General features: G+C 52.7%; 1 protein-coding gene across 3 annotated transcripts; it reads right to left on the bottom strand.

Annotated features, from left to right (window-relative positions):
- Positions 1–641: 641 nt before the first annotated feature.
- Positions 642–24,726, bottom strand: SLC26A9 (solute carrier family 26 member 9). 3 transcript variants are annotated; one of them, XM_058855687.1, is made up of 21 exons: positions 24,659–24,726; positions 16,788–16,914; positions 16,073–16,212; positions 15,789–15,899; positions 15,389–15,564; positions 14,945–15,109; positions 14,280–14,432; positions 13,911–13,993; positions 13,512–13,659; positions 12,745–12,858; positions 12,221–12,298; positions 11,034–11,129; positions 7,106–7,212; positions 5,552–5,621; positions 5,371–5,463; positions 4,856–4,972; positions 4,033–4,317; positions 3,768–3,822; positions 3,241–3,386; positions 2,417–2,494; positions 642–1,938 (listed from the first exon to the last, which is right to left on the bottom strand). In XM_058855687.1, exons 2-21 carry the CDS (start codon positions 16,910–16,912, stop codon positions 1,891–1,893), a joined length of 2,388 nt encoding a protein of 795 aa, XP_058711670.1. In that variant the 5' UTR covers positions 16,913–16,914; positions 24,659–24,726; the 3' UTR covers positions 642–1,890. The 3 variants fall into 3 exon arrangements, with proteins under 3 accessions (XP_058711670.1, XP_058711669.1, XP_058711671.1); XM_058855686.1 differs by lacking the exon at positions 24,659–24,726 and adding an exon at positions 17,028–17,070; XM_058855688.1 differs by lacking the exon at positions 24,659–24,726 and having other exon boundaries at positions 15,000–15,109; positions 16,788–16,926.
- Between the last annotated feature and the right edge of the window lie 778 nt (positions 24,727–25,504).

Below are 25,504 nucleotides of genomic sequence, written 5' to 3' on the forward strand. Positions count from 1 at the left end.
TGGGAACAGCCATGGAAATCCTGCCCTTGAGTCAGCAGAAGATGACGGTGAATTGTTCACACATTCTTTATTATAAAAACAAAAAGAACGAAACCAACATTAAATTAAATAAATTACAAACATTTCTGAGCGGATTATACATCATGCATTTACCGAGTAAGGCTTCAGAGCCAAAACACATCAACCTTACCGTTACTTAAGAGCAATAAAGGGAATTTTTTACCAGAAGTGAAAATATTTCACCAGCACGACTTTAAGCTCCCCTTATTCTCTGCTCAGGCACTTGGGAATGATGACTTTGGCCACCTTGTGCTTCCAGCAGTGCCATTTGCCTGCTGGTGTTAACATTTATTGCCAGAACTGAGCCAGAATTTGGCTGCAGAAATGTGGTTTTCCTCCTGCCTGGGTCATGATTTGCTGCTGCTGTTTCCGAGCCATTTCTTGTGACATCCCACCCCATTTCGTGTAGCAAATTCAGGAAATGCAATCTGCTTTATGCCTCTGCTCTGAGGATTTCTGCATGGGGTCCATTTCAGACCCCAGGCTGGGAAATCCACCTCCTGTAACAAATCCTGAAGAGATGGGAATTAAAACTTCCCTCTTTTAATGTGAGACGCAAAAATATTGATCAGGGCAGTTTCTTGTTGCTCTGCACCTATCTCTGTTTTGCCTTTCTTTCAAAATTAGCACTTTTTAGGAGGAGCACTCAGGCATTACAAAAGGACATGAGGAATCACCCTCAAGGATAATTCAAGAGGCTTAATCTCTTGATTTTACCTCGTAAAACAAGATATACACGGGGATTTCTGGAGAAACCACTGTTGTTTAATATTAAAATGAGTAATAAGCATCAGCTAGTGGGGTTTTCTGCCCTCCTTTGGTTTTATTACTCTCTCCTGCACCACATAATCAGAAATTGAGGTAGAGAAATGGTGACTTGGTTATTGAGATGTTACATAAAACCAAACTGGCAGGGGGCTGCTGTTGTTTCCTTTAGTGACTGTCTAGCAAGGATGGTTGAAGAAGTTCTATTTTCCTTAAAAATGAGACATCTGGGAGCTGCAGGAAAGCCTCACATTCTCTTCCCAGGAAGCCTTCAGCAATCAGCTCAATAATATCTGTGTACTTCAAAACCGTACACTAAAGCTTGCTTATATATTTGTAATATTTTTTTTTAGAGTATTAAAATAGAAACAGCATTTTCAAATATTTTAAAAGTCTATTTTCATGTGCTCAACCCACCAAGCAGGCAGGACAACCTGAATGTAAAGAGGAAGTCTTATTTCTGAGTACAAGCCTGTCCTAGTAAGGAAAAAAAAATCATGTTATTTCAGAATTCAGCCCTGCTGAGAGAGTCCTGAGGCCTTTGGGGTGTCAGAAATAGAGCTCTGGTTCGAGGCAGTGTTTTTTGGGATGCTGGGATGCAGAAGAGGAGAGGCAGAGGCTGCAGAGGGCTGCAGAAATTCGGGGTGCACAGCAGAGAGCAGCAGCACCTGGCAGAGCTGCAGTGCTACACCTCGTGGAGCCGAGCCCCAAAAAGGCTTTTCAGCTTTGAATTTCACTTCCTCGGGGAAAGGGAGGGATCAGGATGCCCAGATGATGCAATTCCAGCGTGGGCAGAAGGATGGTGGGGGATGAAGGGGTGGCTGAACATCCCCTGAGCCGAGCTCCTCTTCTGCAGTCCCTGAGATGGCATCTCCCGAGCTTCCCCAGGCTGCTCCTGCTCCAGAGCCCTCTGCTCCGAGGGAAAGCAGGGAGGAGAGAGGGATCTGGCAGCTCTGGAGGGTGATGGCCTCTCTGCAGAGCCGCTGTGTATCCCCAGGTAGAAGCAGAGGTCTCCAGTGGGAGAGAGGAGCCTGTTCTGGAGGGTTTTCCTGCTGCTGGCTGTGCTCACAGAGCTGTCTGGCTCTCGGAGTGGAACATGCTTCCAAACATCTCCTGAAGGGCACAGAGGATGAGCGGGGTCAGGGCTGGTGGCAGGGCACAGCTCGGTGGCATTGTCACACCCACAGCCCCTGCTTGCCCTCCGTGTCTCCAGCTGGCCACGGACAGCACGGGCAAGGCCAGCCCAGCTCCTCCCAAGGCTGTAAAATCTCTGCAGCATTCACAAAGCCTGTGCTGAAAATCTTCACCCATTTCCTTTTCTTTCAGTCATGGTTCTCCAAGTTCCCCACAGGTGTGACTGACCCTGAGCTGCAGAACGATTGAAGGGTTCCTCTGTGGGGTCACCTACCTGCTCCTCATCCCGATGCCTTCCAGAGCTCCTCAAGGCAGGGATTTATAATTTTATTTGCAGTTAACTTCCCCAAACACTGCAGTTACTTTCAGATGATTTCCCATCTAAGCAATTCCAAGTGGAAATTCTGATTTCTGCCTCCTCCCCATGGCTGCAGGGACCCCTGGAACTACAACTCACCTCCTCCAGGTTCTTGTACTCTGCACTGCTCTCGTCCACAGATTCATCATAGATGGAGAGCTCTGTCTGGGTCTGCCTCTGTGCAGGGAAGAGTCGAGTCCACAAATCAGCAGGGACAAAAGGGATGAAAACAATGACTAAGCCAGGCCTAAAAGGTGACACACACCCCGAGGGAAATGCCCAGGAGAAGAGGAACAGAAGGAATCCTGCTCCAGGATTAGGACAGTTTATCTGCTGTGACTGGGCTGGTGTTTGCCTATCGCTCTGCTTTGATAGCAGATACCTTAACTGGTCCTGGGGAGATAACTGGTGCTGCTGGTGCCAGCTCCAGCTGGCACACAATAAACCATCCCCTGTTCCCAGAGCCACACTGTGCCTCCAGCCTCAGAATTCCTCCTCTTCTCCTCCCACCAATGGGGCATTCCTGGATGCCGGGGCTGTTCCAGCTGAGCTTTTCTTCATCACTGAGGGCCAAACTCTGCCTTTGCCTGTTTCAGCCAGCACCAAACTGAGGGCACAGAGCTGGAACAGCTCTTCTGGCTCCTCCAGGCTGGGACAACACTCATCTCTCAGCTGAGGGTGTGTGTAAAACACTGACACTTATGAATTCCCATGGAAATCCATTCCATCACAATTCCATTCCATCACAAGGTGCTCAGCCCGTACATGACAACTGGAATATTAAATATTTTGCAGGATTTAGACGTTTACCACTTGAGATAAACAAGAAGCTTCATTAGGTGCAGTAGCAATTTGTTATTCTTCCATTGATGCAACCTGGAAGCCAAACAGGAGAATCCTGTGGGCTGGGGGGGCAAATTTACCTCTTCCAAGATGGGAGGGTGGACAAATTCTCTGATGCTGGCCAGTGCAAACAAAACAGCATCGTGGATGGTCAGGAAGATGTGACTTCGGTCCAGGCCTCCTTCCTCAAAGACTCCCCCTGTGCTGATGTCATTGTACACCTGGGCTGGAGAAAGGAGAGAGCTGAACGAGGAGGAAAGCAGAGGAGGAATTCTGGAGGTGTTTGTGGCTGCTGGGGTCCTCTGAGCTAAGGCAAGGCTCAGAAGAAGCAGCTTTGCAGCAGAAATGGGTGTGGGGTTTTTCTGCATGCTGAGTGTGGAGATGTTCCAGCCTTATCACTTCCCAAATGAAAGCACTGATTTCACACTCAGAGAAAAGTGATTTTCTTTTCTTTCTTCTGTTTTCTCCTTTTATCTGTTCTGGCCTGGCCCAGCAAAGGATTGGCATCTCACAGTTTGAATAAAGAGCAGAAAAAGATCTGCTGTTTATCAGGAGCTCAGAAATGGGGCAAGAACCCATGGAAATGTGTTTTTTTGGGGATTCTTACCATGCACGTTTGCCAAGAAGACTTTAATCCCAATCTTCTGGTAACTGGAACACAACTGGAAGGGATGAGATGGGAGAGAGAGGATTAAAAACACTGCTGCTCCAGCTTTGTGTTTATGCATAAAGTCTTTTATCAGGGCTGGGGCTGAAGGAGAAAATCAGGCACGCAGGAGGAGAAAAGCCACACAACTGAGGCACAAAACCACCTTTATGTGAGACAGCAGAAGCTCCCTGCTGCCCAGCAGCGTTGGCAGTACAGAACTAACCTTGCTGAGCGCTTTTGTGCCCATCAGGTCCACAAAACACACCCCGCTCATGTCCAGGATGATGGTGTGGAAGCTGATGTAGGGCGGTGCTGTCAGCACGGGGTCGGTGAAGGTGCTGCTGCTGCTGCCCAGCTCCCCGGGGCTCTGCCCCAGCCCAGCCCCCTGGGCAGGAGGGTGGAATGTGATGTAGGAGATGCTGGCACCGTTAGCAGTGGTCTGGTTGTTGTTGGTGTCTGTTGGAGAGGCGCTCTCAAAGTCCTTCTGGAGCTCTTGCAAGGACAAGGTCTGCGGCACAGCAGAGAGGCAGAGTCAGGGCAGGGCACAGGGGAGGTCCTGGCAGGTAACTACACCTCTACCCACCGACATGAAGTGTTTTAGTCTGGACTAACTCCAGCCTGGCTGTCCCTTGGGCTGGATTTAGGATAATTTACATAACCTGTTTGTTTTGAAACTGCTCAGCATTGCAAAACAAACGGGGTGACTGAGACGGGCTTTGAAAGGACACCTTGGGGCTGAAGTGCTGACACATCCCCACAGAAAGAGGCCAGAGTTGGCTGCTTTCTGCAGATTGTTCATTCCAGCCTCCTCTCCAGCTCCCCTGCTCCCATTTTCCCAGTTTTCCTACACCTTAAAGTTTGGGGAGGAATGGAGACGTAGGTGGGGAGGAGAGGGGATGAGAGGTGGGAAATGAAATGTTTCCTGTGTTTCCTGTGGCCAGCAAAACAGTGCAGAAAATCCCATATCAAGAGGAGCTGTCTGATGGGGACTCGGGGTCGTACTCATGGATATGGGGACATTTTTGGGAATTGGGGAGCTGAGTTACCTTGCTCTCCTTCAGCAGGAATTTCGGGAGCTTCGCTGGTGGTTGTGCTGTGCCCTTTGCCTGCTGTTTCACAAACTTCCTCCTGGCCAAGTACACCTTGCCAGGATCCACCCCTGTCTGTGGGAAAGAGAGATTTTTCTTTAAAAATCCCATTCCAAGAGTCAGGAGCTGCTGTTCCTTCCCTGGAATTTCCCAGCTGTGCTCTGGGGTGGGCTGATCCTGATCCAAACATCTCCTGGAACTCGGGGAACGTGCAGGGACAGACTTGGAACAGCAGAATGCCCCTGTTTTGGCAGAGCTTGGAGGAGGAAGCTGCCAGGATTGGGGCACAACCTCTGAAATGAGCTCTGCAAACAGCCCTGAGGATCAGGGAGAGGAGGACTGAGGAGCAGAGGATGGATGTGACCATCGTTCATGATCACCCACGGCTCAATTACCCCCCTGCAGCAACACAGGAGAGAGCAAGGGCAGCTTGGGATTGGCTTCAGGCAGGGATTTATTAAAGAATTGCTCACCTTGGCTATAATTTTCTCCCGGAATATCTCTGAGTTGGCGAAATACAGCGGCGAGCAGTAGGTGACGATTTTAATCCCATTAATTTCATGGACCTGCACCAGAGACAAGAGCTCAGAGCAAGCCTGGGCACCGGTGGCAAGGAACAGCATTTTCTCTGAGGATGTTTTATCTTCAGCTCACCTTGTTGTATGTTTTGGGGTTCTTGTAGATGTCAGTGGAAGTCACCTGGCCCAGGGCAGAGCCGTTGCGGCTGCAGAAAAGAAGGGATCAGCATTAGGGGAAAGAAAACTGCTTCACATTCCATCCCAGGATCTGAACATTTGCTTTGTGAAAACTCTTACATTTCATCCCTGCAGAGTCTAGAGGGCAAAAAAAAATTTAAAAAAATTTAAAAAAGGGTTTGTATTTTGAGGAGCCAGACTGGGAAATACCAATAAAGGCTTTTGATGGATTAAAAGCGGCGTGACGACCTCACACCAGGGCCCAGCACCCAGACAGGGCTCGCAGGACTTGGTGCTGGGAACTGTAATCTCTCTTTCTTTTTCTTTGCTTCCTTTGGGCTCAGTTCTCTGTGAATACAACTTTTCTCTAGTCTCCCAGCCTTCTTTGGGCTGAATTCTCTGTAGATACAACTTTTCTCTAGTCTCCTAGCCTTCTCTGGGCTGAATTCTCTGTAGATACAACTTTTCTCTAGTCTCCTAGCCTTCTCTGGGCTGAATTCTCTGTAGATACAACTTTTCTCTAGTCTCCCAGCCTTCTTTGGGCTGAATTCTCTGTAGATACAGCTTTTCTCTAGTTTCCCAGCCTTCTCTGGGCTGAATTCTTCTGGGATCCTCCCTCGTGGGGAGTTCTACTTATCTCAGTCTTTATGATTCGAAGTAAACTCTCAAGCTCATTAGAATCTTGTTTCTGGTGTTTATTGAAGGATCCTTACAAAACTTACCAGGTCTCTCCAGGCTGGTTACAAGGTTAATCTTTGCAATTTGGAACATTTCTTTCTTCTGATGGTACAAACAAGGCCTTGTGGCTCACTTCATGTCTGATACACAAAATGGCCCCGAAATACGCAGTTCTTTTATCTTTATACTTATTTTTACCCAATTAACAATAGACACGTATATTATTTTTCTTAATGACCCAATGACCCATCACCTCTGTGATGCGCTGTGGCATTTTCTATCCAATCACTCACTATTACCCAAAAACCTTTAGGAGAAGAACATGAAGAAGAAAGAAGAAAGACAAGAGACAACACCCTAAATCCTCCATCTTGTCTCTTGTTCTCTAAACTATTTTCTTCACCCAGTGATTTAAGAAACTTTCTAATTTACACACCTACCTTTCTTATCTAACTTTAGCATTTGTTTTCATGTATCACTATGAAAACATGCTCATGAATTTCATATAATATGAAATTCAGTGTTCCCTTGAATCCCAGAACTAAACACTAAAAACAAGGGCACACAGTCTGTATCTCAGACTCCAACAGGAACTGTGTGGGGCCAAGCAAATTCCTGGAGGTTTCCCCTTGCCCTGGGATGTGCACAGAGCGGGAATGCGGGCGCGAAATCGGCGCCTGCCGTTCCTGTTTGCGCATTCCGGGCAGGACACCTGCGCTCCCCGGGGCTCCTGCCGCGCGTTCCGCGGGCCAGAGGTCGCTCCTGGAAAAATCACCTGTCCCTCCTTGTGCCCCTGGGAGATCTCCCGTGGTTCTCCAGGCTGTCAGGTACTTACAACTGGGTGTGGAAAACCACAACGAGCACGGAGAATCCCACGCCCACCGCCACGCCGTAGGGGAGGCTCAGGAAGAAAGCGGAGAGGAAACTCACGAGCCAGACCAGCTGCAGGGAGAGGAGGGGAGAGAAGAGAGCGGCTGATGGTTTGAAACATGGCTAGAAACATGGGCTGGAGGGCTGGGATGGGAAAAACGGATGGGAAAATGGATGGAAAACCGGAAAAGCGGATGGAAAAAGGGAGGGGAAAAAATGGAGGGAAAAAAATGGAGGGGAAAAAATGGATGGGTAAACATGGATGGGAAAAAATGGATGGAAAAACGGATGGGAAAAAATGGATGGGGAAACATGGATGGGAAAACACGGATGAAAAAAAAGATGCAAAAAGCGGATTGGGAAAAATGGATGGAAAAAAGGGATGGGGAAAAAAAAGGGATGGGGAAAAAAAAGGGATGGGGGAAAAAAGGGGATGGGAAAAAAGGGATGGGAAAAAAGAAGTGATGGGAAAAAATAAATGGATGGGGAAAAAAATGGATGGGGAAAAAAAGGGATGGGGAAAAAAAGGGATGGGGAAAAAAGGGGATGGGAAAAAGGGATGGGAAAAAAGGGGATGGGAAAAAATAAATGGATGGGGAAAAAATGGATGGGGAAAAAAAGGGGATGGGGATAAAAAGGGATGGGGATAAAAAGGGATGGGGATAAAAAGGGATGGGAAAAAAAAGGGATGGGAAAAAAAAAGGGATGGGGGAAAAAAAAGGGATGGGGAAATGGATGGGAAAAAACAGATGAAAAAATGTCTCTGTGCTCCTATCCCAGACTCTCAAACCCTCCCAGGCTCAACATGAGTAGGCCAAAGCCTGAATTCTGCAGCTGTTGTGATGCTGCAGTTTGCTGCGTGTTTCAGAGTGAGCCATCCTTGCTGGGGAGTTTGCCAGGAGCCCCAGTTTCTTTTCAGCCGTCTGAGCAGCCGGAGTGTTTCTCCACGGCTGCTCAAGCGCCCGCTCTGCTCGTTCCATCCGAAAAGGATCGGCCTGGCTCGTCAGGAAAGGGCTCCTGCAGATCCCACCACCTGCTGCTCCCTGCTCCCGCCACGAGCAGCTCCTGCTGTCAGTCAGAGCAGCTCAGAAAAAAACAGGAATCATCTCCCTGAATCCTGCCTGAGCACCTGCTAGAAACGGCCTGAACACAGAGAGGATTTGGTGGCCAAGTGTGACAGAGGAGACCAAAACCTGCCCCGCTCCAGCTCAGAGTCATTTTTTGTGTTGGCACTCAAACATTTCACTCCATGTGAAATCAGTCCTGAGTTTAAACATCCCCTGTGAAAATCAGTATCAGGTTGTTTTAATCCCGTCCTCAAGATTAATAAAAATTAACTTTGACCTTGGGTGTATGGGTAAAGGTAACTTGGTGACTTCAATATATTAATTTATATTGATTTTGTGTATAAATGGCAGGGAAGAGCTTCCATCCGTCCATCCATCCATCCATGCATCCATGCATCCATGCATCCATCCATCATCCATCCATCCATCATCCATCATCCATCATCCATCATCCATCATCCATCATCCATCATCCATCCATCCATCCATCATCCATCCATCATCCATCCATCCATCATCCATCCATCATCCATCATCCATCATCCATCCATCATCCATCCATCATCCATCATCCATCCATCCATCCATCATCCATCCATCATCCATCCATCATCCATCATCCATCATCCATCATCCATCCATCATCCATCCATCATCCATCATCCATCATCCATCCATCATCCATCCATCCATCCATCATCCATCATCCATCCATCCATCCATCCATCCATCCATCATCCATCCATCATCCATCATCCATCATCCATCCATCATCCATCCATCATCCATCATCCATCATCCATCCATCATCCATCCATCATCCATCCATTCATCCATCCATCCATCCATCATCCATCCATCCATCCATCATCCATCATCCATCGTCCATCATCCATCCATCATCCATCATCCATCATCCATCCATCATCCATCATCCATCATCCATCCATCCATCATCCATCCATCATCCATCATCCATCCATCATCCATCCATCCATCCATCATCCATCCATCATCCATCCATCATCCATCATCCATCCATCCATCATCCATCCATCCATCATCCATCCATCATCCATCCATCATCCATCATCCATCCATCATCCATCCATCATCCATCCATCATCCATCCATCATCCATCATCCATCCATCCATCATCCATCCATCATCCATCATCCATCATCCATCCATCATCCATCATCCATCATCCATCATCCATCCATCATCCATCCATCATCCATCCATCATCCATCCATCATCCATCATCCATCCATCATCCATCCATCATCCATCATCCATCCATCATCCATCCATCATCCATCATCCATCCATCATCCATCCATCCATCATCCATCCATCATCCATCCATCATCCATCATCCATCCATCATCCATCCATCCATCCATCCATCCATCCATCCCTCCATCCATCCATCCATCATCCATCATCCATCATCCATCCATCATCCATCATCCATCATCCATCATCCATCATCCATCCATCATCCATCCATCCATCCATCCATCATCCATCCATCCATCATCCATCATCCATCATCCATCCATCATCCATCCATCATCCATCATCCATCATCCATCCATCATCCATCCATCATCCATCATCCATCCATCCATCATCCATCATCCATCCATCCATCCATCATCCATCCATCCATCCATCATCCATCCATCATCCATCATCCATCATCCATCCATCATCCATCCATCCATCATCCATCCATCCATCATCCATCATCCATCATCCATCCATCATCCATCCATCCATCCATCATCCATCCATCATCCATCATCCATCATCCATCATCCATCATCCATCCATCCCTCCAGGCTTCGTTAGAATTAGCTGGAATTAGCTGTCCTGAAACACAAGCAGCATTCAGGTGATGAACACCAATGGTCTGACATCACCCAGGAATGGTGCTCCCCATTTTGGGACAGGACATTGAATCTAGTTCAGATTCCAAGGAGATTAAGGTCAGGGGAAATCCCGTTCACACCATTGGCATCTGCCAGGATGTTCCTTGGGCAGCACCATCCATCTCCACTCAGTCCAAGCTCAGATGTCAGATTTTTGGGGTCTCTGAAGCCTGTGGGGTCCATCTGTGCTCTGGTAAAGGGACAGCAGCTTCCCCTGCCCTGAGCTGAACTTCCAGAGCCCACAGACCTCCCCTCTCACCCCACAGCAGCAGAGATGTGCCCAGATTGATAACCCCAGCACCTGTTTGAGCAGGATTTTGGGAAAGCTCTTCCCAGCTCGGGCCAGCCCCTCTGGACTCGTGATTGCCCCGATAAGGGGGTTTGTCAGGCCCTGACAGGATATTGGCTCAGTGTCCACACACGGCACTCAGCCGTGGGAGTCCTGTTCAAACACCGTCTTTTTGTGTCAGACATTTCCAAATTCCGTTCCCACTCCCCCGCCACCCCCTGCCTGGGTTTATACATCAACCAGAGCCTGGAGTCCTTATCACGCCGAAGGGCTCTCCTCACCCTGGAGGGCCATTGTGTGAGTTTTTAAGTCATGACTCCCAGATATTGAGCAGGGCCGGTTTGGCTAGTTCTGGGCAAACAGGCTCCGCACTTGATTGGCATTTAAACACAGCAGGTAAGAGTTCAGGCTGCTCTGATATGTGCTGTGAGCAGCAGCGTGCTCAGCTGGGCAGGACAGGAGCACCATCTCCCCAGGAGAGCCAAACCCAGCACCTGCAAGGGACTTGCACCCCCAAAACCCCACAAAAGATTTTTTGGGGTTTGTCCTGCTCATCCTGCCCTGGCCAGGTGATGCCTCCCACCACCCCAGGCACTCACACAGTCCAGTTTGCTCTTCTTCCACAGGTAGAAGGGGTCAGCCAGCTGCTTGAGGGAGTTTTTCAGGTTCACGGCGATGAGGGCTCCCAGCACAGACTGTGGAGGACAGGGAATGGGGTCAGGATGTGCCACGTTTGGCAGTGGATGCTTTCCTGCAGCCTCTGCCTGCCTTGGGCCAGTCCCATCACAAGAGGGATGCTCACAAAGATCTCACTTGGACCTGAGCAGGGTCATTTGGGTGATTCTTTCACTGGAATTTACATTTGCTCAGAGAAATTGTGGCTGCTCCATCCCTGCCCAAGGCCAGCTTGGACAGGGCTTGGAGCAACCTGGAAAAATGAAAGGTATCACTGCAGGAGTGAGGTTTGAGGTCCCTTCCATCCCAATCCAGCCTGGAATTCTGTGATTCTGTGACTGCAGACAGCCTGGAATAATGAAAGACATCACTGCCCATGGCAGGGGTGAGGTTTAAGGTCCTTTCCAACCCAAACCAGCCTGGAATTCTGTGATTCTGTGACTGCAGACAGCCTGGAATAGTGAAAGGCATCACTGCCCATGGCAGGAGTGAGGTTTGAGGTTCCTTTCCAACCCAAACCAGCCTGGAATTGTGTGATTCTGTGACTGCAGACAGCCTGGAATAATGAAAGACATCACTGCCCATGGCAGGAGTGAGATTTAAGGTCCTTTCCAACCCAGTCCAGCCTGGAATTTTGTGATTCTGTGACTGCAGACAGCCTGGAATAGTGAAAGGTATCACTGCCCATGGCAGGGGTGAGGTTTGAGGTTCCTTCCAACCCAAACCAGCCTGGAATTGTGTGATTCTGTGACTGCAGACAGCCTGGAATAGTGAAAGACATCACTGCCCATGGCAGGGGTGAGGTTTGAGGTCCTTTCCAACCCAAACCAGCCTGGAATTGTGTGATTCTGTGACTGCAGACAGCCTGGAATAGTGAAAGGTATCACTGCCCATGGCAGGGGTGAGGTTTAAGGTCCTTTCCAACCCAAACCAGCCTGGAATTCTGTGGTTCTGTGACTGCAGACAGCCCGTGCAGACAGGTCCCCAGGCCAGGAACAAACCGTCCCGTGCTGCCGTTTGCATCGGGGTTTTTTGGAGCGAGGCTGTGCCCGTGTTTGGGTGTGGAGAGCGGGTGTTGCAATGGCTCTGCCTGCACAGATGTTTGTGTTACCTTTGGAAGAGGCTCCAGGTAGATTCCCAGGGACAGCATTGTCACCATGACCACCAGAGCCACAAAGAAACTCGCCACCTGCAAAGAGGAAAGAGAGTCACTTCTGCAAATATCAGGGCTTCCCAAAGCTCGCCTGGGTGTAGCCAGGGGCACGACTGGGCACTGCAGCGTTTTATGGGAGAGGATGTTTGCCTCTGAAAACAGGCAGGGGTTTGCAGATCTCACAGATAACCCCAAACTCCCCTCGCTGCTCGGGAGCCAGAGTGGGAGTGCAGATCGACAGCTCTGCTGCTGTGCCCAGCCCAGAGAGCCAAACCAGGGGCCAAAACGGGCTTGGGGAGGGAGGAAATTCTGCTGTAACAGCAGCAGCAGCCTGAAGCACTTGTGTGTGAGACTTCTCCAGAGCTGCACAGTCAGGCTGGCAGCACGGGGCAGCTACAGCACCTTGTGCTCCGGAGGGAATGTGGAGAGGAGGAGGAGGAAGAGGAGGAGGAGGAGGAGGAGGAGGAGGAGGAGGAACTAACTTGGGATTTCGCTCCTGCCCCATCCACGGCGAGGGTGACAGAGAGAGCACAGCAGATCACGTGGATTTTGAAGAAAGATCCAAAGAAGTTGCTGCAGCCCAGGGCCAGCATTTCCTGTGGAGATGTGGAGAATGTCCATCAGAAAGGACAGCTGCCCTTCCTGCTGACACACGGCAACAGGGCAGGGCTCTGAGTCCGGTTTGTGTGGCCAGGGCAGGCTCTGGCTCCCCTGCAGTGCATCCCAGACTCTTTCCTTCCAGTAAGATCTGGGATAAGCTCTGGTGCAGCAGGGAAACCTGGAAGCACAATTCCACATAAACACGTTGTCATCTGTTGACACACTCAGGGCAGGGCTCCATGTGGAATGTGTGGCTGCTGTTGAAAGCTGCCACTGTGCCAGGGATGACAAAAGAGGATTATTTCATGTCCTGCCTCTCACAGTATCCAGGTGACACACCAGGAATCCAGGTCTTTCTCTGCTCCCTGAGACATGCACGCACCTCACCGTGCTTCAGCGAGCTGCCAAAACACTGAGTCTGGAGGGGGAGCAAGGCAGAGAGCCCAGCCTAAAGCTCCTTTCCCTTTCCCAGCCCCTCTCCAGCCCACGGGACGGGGCTGTGCCGCCTCCTTTCGCCCCCCACATGGCACAAAGCCACGGAGCCTCCGCGGGAGCAGCACGTCCGCTTTGAGCCGAGCACGTCTGAGCTCTTCCCTTCACGCCTGAGAGCAAAGGGAGCAGCCCCTGGCTGCCCCAGCCCCAGCCATACCTGGTTGGGGTCCACGTCGTAGCCGTGCTTGGCTGCCAGGGTCCTCCCCATGGCCAGGTTGATCACGTAGCCCACGATGGCCAGCGAGAAAGCCGTGCCCACCATGTCCTTCCACTTGCTCACCAGGGGCAGGGTGGGCTGTGGGAACCTGCACTCAGAGCACAGGAGAGGAGCTGTGACAGCGCTGGCCAGGGGCTGGGGCGGGGGGACAGGGAGCTGGAGCATTCAGCAGTGACAGAATCCGCACCCACACTCCAGGGGATTGTGTCACAGGGAACACTCACTCCTGGAAGGGGATTCTGGTGCAGCAGGGAAGAGTGAGGTGTTTTCCAGGCTGCAGGAGGAGGAGGAAGAAGGAAAACCGTCTGGAAGGTGAATCAGACCTGCACAAGCACTTACCCCATGCTGATCTTCCCCACTATTGGCATCCCGTACTTGTCGGGCATGTTGAAGCTGCCGGAGACCGCGGTGGCAACGATCACCTGAAGGAATAAAGAGCAGGAAGAGCTGAGCTGGCTCAGAGCATTAACCCTGCTGGGCTGAGAGAGTAAAACCAGCACCGAGTTTGGGCTGGGGAAGGCCAGAACAGTCCCAGAACAACAGGGGTTGTGTTCTTCACCCTCAGCATCACCAGGCTGCAGCGCAGGGATGAGCACGGGCATGGCCCAGCTTCTGAGCCCAAACCACGCGTCACATTCGCCGTGGAGATGCTCTGTGTGGTGTCCTGGGGTGAGGGGAGGCTCCAGGGACAGCCCAGGTGTCACTTACGATGATGATCTCCATCGGGATGGGCATCCGGATCTTCTTCATGTACTTGAGGTTGAGCTCCTTGACAACGATCAGGAGCACAGCACTGGCCAAGGCGTAGACCAGGGAGGCCAGGTTGGTTTGGGGCAGACCTTTACAGATGTCAATGAATGTCTGGAGGGGAGAGAAGAGGGGAAGGGGTCACAGGAAGCCTGGACAGCAAGGACAGAACAACGGACAGCACTCGTTACCACAATCAACACTCTGTGAGCAGAGCTAAAAACCCTCTGCTGAGGGATCAGCCCCCAGCCCTGGGCCTGTGCTGCTGATTTGATGCAGTTCTGGCTGCATCAGCACAGGATGCATCCACAGAAGATGCAGGAAATCCCAGGAATGGCCAAACCTGCTCAGAGGAAACGTTCCTGTTGCTACCAGCTCTGCAAGACTCTTGCTGTAAAGCACCACAGCTCACATCCCCCACCAGATCCCGCTCCCATCTCACGATTCCTCATTAAAACCACGCGGACAGGGCTCAGATAACGCCGGGCAGGGAGCACAGCAGCAGCCTGGCTGTGCTGGGGCGGGGATTCCCCTTCCCTCCACCCTTCCCTGGTCTCCTGGGGCCCGTTTCCCCGGCAGGGTGGCGGTGCTGGGGGGGAAGGTCGCTGTGCAGAGCCCCCACTTACGTAGACGATAGCTAAGGGCCCGGTGTAAGACGGGACCGTCAAGCCGAAGACGTACTTGAGCACGGAGATGAGGATCTGCAGCCCTGCCGCCGTCATGAAGCCCCTGATGAAGGACTCGGACAGGTAGATGGCCACGAAGCCGAACTGCAGGAAGCCCAGGCACAGCTAGGGTGGCACAGAGGAGCGCTGGTCAGAGCAGTGCCAGCCCCGAGGGGGCTCTCCCACCCATGGCAGGGGTGTCCCGCAGCAGGGATGGGGACAGGAGGGCTGAGGCTGCCATTCCTGGATTGCCCACATGGAGAATTCCACCCCAAGATCAATAAATCTCTATTTTGAGGCATCACCCAGCCAGAAGCGAGGCCTCTTCCAGCACCTGCCAGCAACATCTGTGCTCCAGGGAGAGCTTGGCTCTCACGTGGCTCAGGGACACAGCAGAGTCCTCACCTGTATGACGGCTGTCAGGCAGGCCAGGGTGGCTGAGATCTCCAGCCTGGCCGCCTCCAGGGCCCTGGTGTTGACACTGGTCTGGTTGGTGGTGTGGTTGAAGTACTGGAAGTCCGACTCCGGGGCCAGCTCGTTGCAGACGTTGCCAACAATGATGCTGATGACAGCAAAAGTCCCTGCGGGCAGCACAGGGAGGTGAGGAGCTCCCTCTGGGGAGAGCCCTGGCCTGGACGGCTCCTGGGCTGTGCAGAACCAGTCCCTCAGCCCAGCCCCAGCCCCACAGGGACATTGGGGTGACACCCTGCAGAATCAGCGATCCCACAAAGAGCCAACGTCCCGTTCTGGGACACGCCAGCATTGCCAGCCAGCGTTTCACTGTCCTGTGCAGACAGTTCCTCACCTGGCACCATCTGATGGATGCCCCCGAGGAAGAAGTAGGGGAGCAGGGGGAAGAAGGAGGAGTAGAGCCCGTTGACAGGAGGCAGATTGGCCAGGAGGGCGAAGGCCATCCCTGCAAAACACAAACAGGGAATTCCAGAGACCGCCAGGCTGGAGGCAGAGCTTGGGGTGATCAGGAAAACACAAAACCCCGTCCCAGCTGGGCATCAGCATCACCTGCAGAGCTTCAGCCCAGCTGGGGAGGTGTTATTCCCTCTTGGACACCCCGGGAGTGACGATCCTCACCTTGTGGCACTTGGATTGTCCCCGCACTGAGCCCGCCGAGCACATCGGGCAGGATGTAATCCTTGATTTTGTACTTGGGAAGCCAGGCCAGTATTGGGAACAGGCAGAGGAGGGTGAGCTTGAACCTGGAGGCTGAACATCTGGAAGAGATAAAAAAATAAAAGCAAAGAAGCAAATGAAGTAAGGAAGGATCTTCCCAGGAATGTCTCAACCTTTCTCCCTCACAGAGCCCTCTCTTTCCTCTTATTTCCTATTATTGCCTTCCTTTTTCTGAGGAATGGAGATAGATTTCCAAGAAAGTGATCAGCAGGGTTATTAACCTTTATTTGCATAATTATAAGCCTTTCTTTAAGGTGCTGTTGGTTTCAGTCAGAAAGCTGAGAAAAGGAAATCCCAGCTGGAAAGCTTAAAAAAAAAATAATCCGCGCATCCCTACATCATCAATTGTGCTTTTTCCACTATTAAAAAAAAAAGAAACCTTAGAAAACAGGACCCCAAATCCCAGCTGCACTCAGTGCAAACTGTTCTGCTGAGGAAAGAGCCACCAATTTCATTTTCTCCATCCCAATTTGCATTTCTCCCACGCCTTTCATCCATCAAACCCCCCAAGATCTGGTTCCCCAGGATAAAAATGGGATCTGTATTCCCAGAACTCAATTATAACCCCCCAATTCCCGACTAAACCTGGTTTATGTCCTACAGCATTCCCTGGTACCTGAAGAGGTTTCTCAGTTTCTCCCCGATGGGATAAGTTCTGGTTTTCTTCTCGAACTCCTCGTCGAAGAGGCTGACGGAGTAGGCAGGACGCTCGATGGCATAGCGAGGCCTGGCCTGGCTCATCTCTGGATCATTTGGATTTTTCCCAAAATAAATAATAAAAAAAAAAAGTAATAAATTAAAAAAAAAAAAAGAACAGAAACAGCAAAGCCAAGAATGTGGCTGGAGTTGGCCCCACCTGCGGTATAACAGAGCGGACACCTCCAGCGTCTGGAGCCCTCCCCGAGCTTCTCCACCCTAAATAGTTTCCCCGTGGCGGAGAGGCAGGTCCTGGGAGTGGCTTCTCCCAGCTCCAGGGGCTGCTGCGGCTCCCCGGGAGCTTTCCCAGCTCTTCCGAGGTGATGCTGCTAATGAGCGATGCTAATGAGCGATGCTAATGAGCGCTGCCAAGGGACCCGGATAGCCTGGCAGGCGGGCAGGGGGGTTAATCCCGGCTCCGGGAGTGCCTTTTAGCCTCGGGCGAGGCGCTTGACCTTTCCCATGGCCGGGTTTCACCGTCCGTGGGGCTGGCAAGGCTCTGCCAGGCTGGGAAAGGTGGTTGATACTGGGATGGAGGGCTGGATCCCATGGCAGCTGCTCCTGCCGCAATTCCCAGCCTCTCCAGCTTTCCACAGCATTCCCAGCCTGTCCAGCATCCCACAGCATTCCCAGCCTGTCCAGCATCCCACAGCATTCCCAATCCTCTCCAGCATCCCACAGCATTCCCAGCCTGTCCAGCATCCCATGGCAGTCCCAGCCTCTCCAGCATCCCACAGCATTCCCAGCCTGTCCAGCATCCCACAGCATTCCCAGCCTGTCCAGCATCCCACAGCATTCCCAATCCTCTCCAGCATCCCACAGCATTCCCAGCCTGTCCAGCATCCCACAGCATCCCACAGCATTCCCAGCCTCTCCAGCATCCCACAGCATTCCCAGCCTCTCCAGAATTCCACAGCATTCCCAGCCTCTCCAGAATTCCACAGCATTCCCAGCCTCTCCAGAATTCCACATCATTCCCAGCCTCTCCAGCATCCCACAGCATTCCCAGCCTCTCCAGAATTCCACAGCATTCCACAGCATTCCCAGCATCCCACAGCATCCCACAGCATTCCCAATCCTCTCCAGCATTCCACAGCATTCCCAGCCTCTCCAGCATTCCACATCATTCCCAACCTCTCCAGCATCCCACAGCATTCCCAACCTCTCCAGAATTCCACAGCATTCCCAACCTCTCCAGCATCCCACAGCATCCCCAATCCTCTCCAGAATTCCACAGCATTCCCAATCCTCTCCAGCATTCCACAGCATTCCCAATCCTCTCCAGAATTCCACAGCATTCCCAATCCTCTCCAGAATTCCACAGCATTCCCAATCCTCTCCAGCATTCCACAGCATCCCACAGCATCCCACAGCATTCCCAGCCTCTCCAGCATCCCACAGCATTCCCAATCCTCTCCAGAATTCCACAGCATTCCCAATCCTCTCCAGAATTCCACAGCATTCCCAATCCTCGCTGGCCGCGGGTGAGCGCCCGGGTTCCTCTAGGAAGTGATGCTCGGGGAGATAACTGTTGCTAACTCATGGCAGTGATGAAGATGCCAAAACATCCCGGCAGACCAGTCCTGCCCGGTATCTGGGTCTCACCAAAAGGAAGATGAGCTCCCTTTTTTCACCGTGCCCAGAGATGCCTGGGGAGAGGGGAGAATCACCCCGAACTGGCCGGGCTGGGAGGGGAGGGAGGAAGTGGTCAGGTATAAAACGAGGATCTCGGTAATTATTTGTGTTTTGGCGTGTATCTAAGTGGGTCATTGCCCAACACAGGAGGAGAAGAGGGGGTGGAAAAAGCCGGTGATTCAGGCAGGAGAATGTATCCAGAAACAACATCCAGGTTGCTGAGAGCTGATCTGAACGTGCCAGAACCTCCCCTCCCCTCTCCGGGCGCTGCTGAAAGTCAGGGCACACCTTGACATCGAGTCTGGGACGAGCAAAATGTCCTTCCACAGGGCTGGAGAGAGCCCTGGCTGACACCTTGGGGCGGAGGAGAGCAGGAGATTGTAGCAGAGCAGGGCAGGAAGGAAAGGATGATGCAGGGAGCCGAAACTTTGGGGAGAATTTAGGTCAGCAGCATCATTATGCAAATAGCAGCTAATGGGTCGAGAAAGGGAGGTCATCAACCCCACTCCTTTAGAGATCACAGGGGCCATCTGGAGCACTCTGCTGTAAAACTGCCCCGGCCCTGGGCTGTTTGTGATTCCAGCTCTGATCTGCACACCCAGGGCTCGGGAGAGACCCCAGCCCAGGGCTTTGGAGCAGAGAGGAGACCCATCCCTCTTCCTGCAGTGCCAGGTGCCTGACCCAGTGCCCTCTGCAGGGCATCCCTGCTGCTCCTTTTCCCCTGGAGATTCCCCTCCGAGAGCAAGGACCAGCTTTGCCTTCGGATCATGGAACTGATCGGTGTCCTGGGCTCTTCCCTGATGGTTTTTCCACATTTCCCGTGTTCCCCAGGCTGTCCCCAGCCTTTCTCCCAGCCCCACAGCTCTGCTTGAAATTTCCAGTTCTGCCTGGTGAGTATTTTGTAGGTCCAGACTCAGCAACAGCCTCTGAGAGCTGATGAACCCACCCGAGTTCCTGGTGGTCTCTCTGATCTCCATCCTTCTGCCACCAATTAAATCCCAGCTCTTTAATGAATTTTCCCCGCTGAGAGAAAGTGCTGGCAATCAGGAAAAAATAATAAACAGAGCAGGTATAGAGGAGAAAATATCCCCATGATTAAATTCCATCTTAAACAAACAGGCTGTGATGTCAGCGTCTCGGACAGAGTCAAGTTCTTGACTTGGCTTATCACGGCCTTGCCCTAGATCAAACAGCAGCTTAAACCTCTGAGATTTGGGAATTAAAGAGCACGAGGAGCTGCGTGGCTGCTCCTTGAACAAAAGGCAAAGGCAGCTGGCCCGGAGCTGGTGGGGTGAGCCCACGGCAAGCTGCAGAGCTGCTTTAAACCCTGCAGCTGGGGCAGGAGCCCGGAGCAATCCCCGAGTGAGGAGGGGAGAGCGGAGTGCCAGCCAGCTGCTGCATTGCTGGGACCAGGTTCTTCAACATCTGTCCTCCAGTGTGAGCATGGAAATAAGGGACAGGGTCTGGGAGAGGAGCTCCAGGTGCTCACAGGTTTTCAGGCAGCCCATTCCTGCAGTGGGTGATGCTCTGAAATGTTCAATCTGACCTTGCTGAGTACACAAATGGGATGTGATACTTGGAGCACATGAGAGCAGAACTGCCCTGCTCCAGCAAGGTGGTGTGGGTGACCAGTGTTGGTCACGAGTGTCCCCTCAGTCCAGACCTGGCTGATCCCAGCCCTGCCAGTCCCAAAGCAGGCTGTGCATGCCAGGCACGGACCTTTTCTCCCAGAGTTCGTCCTGCAAACACCCTCACTGAGCTCTTATCTGCTGTCCCCGTGCTGGTGATAGCTGTGCTTGGGAAGAGGAAAGTCACATTGAGGTTCCTGGCTGCGGCTGATAGGAGCCATGGGCACAAAGCCACTTTCCTGCGCTGACGTAGGCACAGAACAGGAGCTCCAGTCCAAGGAATGAGTCAAAATTTGGTGAGAGAACCATCTGATCCCTGCCTTAGGCGTGATACATGGCCCCAAACTGATCCCAAACTGGATTCAAGGAATGAATGTCCCATTCAACCAGCTGCTTCTGAATTTTAAGGATTAAAAATCAGTGCTCTTGAATGAAATAACGCTTCCACCTTTGCCTGCCCCTCTCCATCCCCATTCCTCTTGTGCAAGGCACACCCAGCCCTGTGTGCTGTTTGCTTCAACACTGGGTTCAGAGGTCCAACCTTTTCCCAATCCCGTGTGAATCTCCATCCAAAACACCCCCTCCCGGCACCATTGCCCAAGAAAGGGCCATAAAAGCAGCTCCCCCCTATCCCCCGGACCAGGAGAGCACAGGCACAGGTGCAAGGGTTTGGTTGCAACACCAGGACAAGGTCTTGACTCCTGTGCCCCTGGACCGGAGCCTTCAGCTCCACATCGGCCCGGCTGCGGCCGCAGGTGCCACAGCAGCCCTGGGGCAACGCGGGGAAAGGGCCCAGGTCCTGCAAGGTCAGCAGGGAAGCCACCAGGTCCTCCCTGAGACCTGCATGGCACAGGTGCTGGTCTTGTGGTGCCAGGTGTGGCAGTGCCAGATGTGGCCGTGCCAGGTGTGGCCGTGCCAGATGTGGAAGTGCCAGATGTGGTGGTGCCAGGTGTGGCCGTGCCAGGCTCTGCAGCACCAGGTGTGGCCGTGCCAGATGTGGCCGTGCCAGATGTGGAGGTGCCAGATGTGGCAGTGCCAGATGTGGCAGTGCCAGATGTGGCAGTGCCAGGCTCTGCAGCACCAGGTGTGGCAGTGCCAGATGTGGCAGTGCCAGATGTGGAGGTGCCAGGTGTGGCCGTGCCAGGTGTGGTGGTGCCAGGTGTGGCCGTGCCAGGCTCTGCAGCACCAGGTGTGGCAGTGCCAGATGTGGCCGTGCCAGATGTGGCGGTGCCAGATGTGGCAGTGCCGGGCTCCGCAGCACCAGATGTGGCAGTGCCAGATGTGGCGGTGCCAGATGTGGCAGTGCCGGGCTCCGCAGCACCAGATGTGGCAGTGCCAGATGTGGCAGTGCCAGGCTCTGCAGCACCAGGTGTGGCAGTGCCAGATGTGGCAGTGCCAGATGTGGCCGTGCCAGGCTCTGCGGCACCGGCTGCTCCCCTGGACTGAACTGTCCCTCACCCTCCTGCCGCACACCCCAGCGCCCAGGCAGGAGGAGAGGGAGGTTCCTGCTGTGGCTCCCTCAGCTCAGGTATTTCAGGAGATGTTGTATTATTCACCTCAGCTCAGGTATTTCAGGAGATGTTGTATTATTCACCTCAGCTCAGGTATTTCAGGAGATGTTGTATTATTCACCTCAGCTCAGGTATTTCAGGAGATGTTGTATAATTCACCTCTGCCATCGGGCACCGGCGGATTCGCCCCCGCCCTCCCCGGTCACTCCCTGCAACCTCTTGGCACTGGGAACGTGCCAGGACCGAGTCCAGCTGATGGACAACACCAGGAACTCACCACCAAGGGACCCCAGGGGCTTCAGCCGGGCCATTTGGGCACAAATTCTTTTCCACACTTAAAATTTGGTTGATTTAGTTTTGTTTTACCTTTGGCTCTGGATGGCCCCAGCCTTCACCTACAAGTGATTCAGGAAGAAAAGCTGGCGGTGACAAAGACACATCCACAGTCCCACATTCCTGGTATTTTGGGGGGAAAAAAATCATTCCCAGTAATCTGGGGAGGGGGAAGAAGCAGGGTCAGGGGAGCAAGGGTCGTGGAGCACTGGGCACACACATTTGTCCCTGGGCTTTAACCTTTTCTTAACCTTTACCCATCAGAAACAGAAGAGGAAGACACCAGAAGAGCATATGAATCAGTAATGAAAAATATCCACTCCTCAGAAAAGGCAAAATGCCAGAATCCATAAAGTTCAGTCAGAACTTTGGTTTTCCACGAGGAACCACCGTGATGGCTGGTGGAATAAAAGCCAGAGGGAGAAGGGGGTGAGAGGAGGTGCTAGGGGGCTCTGATGGATTTTGGGCAGGCATGGGATGGATCCCGTGCCACAGGGACCGGGAGGAGACATCTCTGCTTCCCTCCAGCTCCCACCTCCCACCCCGCTGCCCTGAGCTGCCCCTCATCCCCCGGGAGCTGCCGTCCCATTCCCCCATTCCCACAGAACAGCAGGCACTAAATCAATGTTTTCTTTCTGTTCAGATCCCATATTTGGAGTGTTAAATAGGTGATTTCCATAAGGCAGATGGCCCTGTTCTCATTGTGAGTGACCCAGCCCAGCGCAGGCAGCGGGCAGAGCTCTTGTGCTGCGGGAGCTGGGCCGGTGCCAATGTTTGATGTACCACTTCACACGAGTTTCTAACCAAACTAGCTCTGTGACTGGGAACCAGAATAATAAAATCTGCAGGCATCTGCCAGCTACTGAGGGTGAAGCCAAAGTGTTTGGCTCCCAGGGTGTTTATTAAGTGAAATGTTTTGATTCAGCAGCTCGGCTCCTGCGCTTTGCTGTGGGCACGGGGGATCTGCCCTGCACAAAGCCCAGGTTGGACCCACTTTTCCTGGGGTTTGTTTGATTTACCCACTCGTCCCCAACCCCACCCCAACCCTCCATTGCTGCTGGAGCCGCATCAGCGCCGCAGCTCCGTGAGGGAGGGCTCGGCTGGGGCGAGGCATTGGGCACATGGCCCGGGGTGCTGTGCTTTGGGATGGCCATAAACCCCATCTGCTCCTCCAAAAGCTTCCCTGCCCTGCTGTCCTCCCTGGCTGAGGGTGCCAGAGCAGTGCCAGCATCTCAGCCCAGTCCCTGGAAGCGCTGTCTCCATCCCCTTCCCCTGGAAAAGGCAGGAGTGAACTGGAAAGGGCATTTAAAGGAAGGAGAAATGAGATTTTGTTGTCCCTCAGCGCCACAGTCTCTGCTCTCCACGTGTCTCTGACACAGACCTTTCAAAGAGCAGGCGGGCAGCGCAAATCCAGAGGAATTAAAAAGTTTGCAGCGTTCCTGCAGCGCCTGGCAGCTCTGATCAGGGATGCCTGCTGAAATCTCACTCCTCCACATGCTCCTGCCCCGGTGGATCCACTCTCAGAGAAGGAAAAACACCTCTGGGGTCACCCCGTCCATCCTGTCCCGGAGGTGGAGGATGGGACGGCATTTCTGCACCGGGAATCTCTGACCCGGGGCAGAAACACTGCGTGACCAGGACAAATGTCACCGCAGGGACTTATCTCTGAGGGAAAGAAGGACAGGTCCCCAGCTCCAGCTCTCAGCCTGCTTACAAATAAGGTGTGGACAAATTTTATCAGGGCAGAGCAGAAAGCATCCCAGCTGTGGGAGCTGAGGTTTTCCACCATGGAGCAAGACTGAGGGGATATTTCCTCTTGTTTATACACGAGGCAGCCTGCTCATATTGGACCCAAACATCCCTTGAAACAGCACTGGAGGAGCTGGAGACCCTGCACACGGTGTGACAGGTCTCAGTCTGTGAGCACTCCTCATTCCCAGCTTTAAAATTCCCTCCTAACCTGCCTGTACAGCCAAATTCCCTTTCCTGGGTTGGATTCCTGTGCTTCCCAACCTCCAGGCTCTGGGCTCCTCATCCCTTCCCTCTATCCCGGGATGTGCAACACCCAATTTGGGCTGCAACATCCTCAGGGCAGCGACACTTTCCACAGTCCCACACACAGAAAGTTCTGGTCATAACAAGGCTCTGGAAAGCGAGAGTTTCCCATCAGTGGTGCCTGTCCTGCATCAGGTAAATCCCTCCACACGTCTCAGCAGGAACCAGGCGGGATAAGACGGCAGGATTTATTCTAGCAATAATTAATTCGCATATTTGGCTCTTCCAGCCTCTCTCTTCATAATAAATCAAGCTGCTGGATGGTTGGTGTTGCTAATTCCTGAGTAAATCTGCTGCCGTAAATCCCCTTGGAGGAAGGAGGGAGGAAAAGAGAAAGGGGGGAGAAGGGAGAAAAAAATTAAAATTAAAAAAAAAAAGAAAAAAAGAAGAAAAAAAAGAAAAAAAGAAGGAAAAAAATAAAAAGGGAGAAAAAAGGGAAAACAAGGAAAAAAAAAGGGGAAAAAAGGGGGGAAAAAGGGGGAAAAAAGGGGAAAAAAGGGAAAAAAAAGGAAAAAAAGAAAGAAGAAGTAGCAGTTCTCCAAATACTGCACCTCACACCCAGTGGCTGTGCAAGCTGAGTGTAAATCCCCCACGCCCACCCAGACAAAGAGGCCGATTGTTGGAGTTACCTGCGCTTCGGGAGAAGGGCCGATGGTGCGAGAGGGACGCAGATGTGGCAGGAGGAGCTGCCCAGGAGGAGCTGCCCAGGAGCTGCTCTGGAGCTGCTGCCCTGGAACTGCTGCCCAGGAGGAGCTGCCCAGGAGCTGCCCTGGAGGAGCTGCCCTGGAGGAGCTGCCCAGGAGGAGCTGCCCAGGAGCTGCCCTGGAGGAGCTGCCCTGGAGGAGCTGCCCAGGAGGAGCTGCCCAGGAGCTGCCCAGGAGGAGCTGCCCAGGAGCTGCCCAGGAGGAGCTGCCCAGGAGGAGCTGCCCAGGAGGAGCTGCCCTGGAACTGCTGCCCAGGAGGAGCTGCCCTGGAGCTGCCCTGGAGGAGCTGCCCTGGAGGAGCTGCCCAGGAGGAGCTGCCCTGGAACTGCTGCCCAGGAGGAGCTGCCCTGGAGCTGCCCAGGAGCTGCCCAGGAGCTGCTCTGGAGCTGCTCTGGAGCTGCTGCCCTGGAACTGCTGCCCTGGAACTGCTGCCCAGGAGGAGCTGCCCAGGAGCTGCCCAGGAGCTGCTCTGGAGCTGCTGCCCTGGAACTGCTGCCCAGGAGCTGCTCTGGAGCTGCTGCTCTGGAGCTGCTGCCCAGGAGCTGCTGCCCTGGAGGTGTGCAGAGGTCTGCTCTCAGAGCAGCCAGTGAGTCATTTATAAATCACCCCAGTCAAGGGGACCGAGGGCTGTGCTCGGCGCCTGATTGGCTTGGGGAGGTAATTGCGAGCAGGTACACCCGGGCTAAGCCCAGGAGATAGCCAGGGGAGATAAAGGCAGATCTGAAGAGGGAGAAGAGCTTTTTTTGGATGTCCCCCCTCACCCCGCTCCGG

Source organism: Poecile atricapillus, chromosome 23 (genome assembly GCF_030490865.1).
Source record: "Poecile atricapillus isolate bPoeAtr1 chromosome 23, bPoeAtr1.hap1, whole genome shotgun sequence".
NCBI lineage: Eukaryota > Metazoa > Chordata > Aves > Passeriformes > Paridae > Poecile > Poecile atricapillus.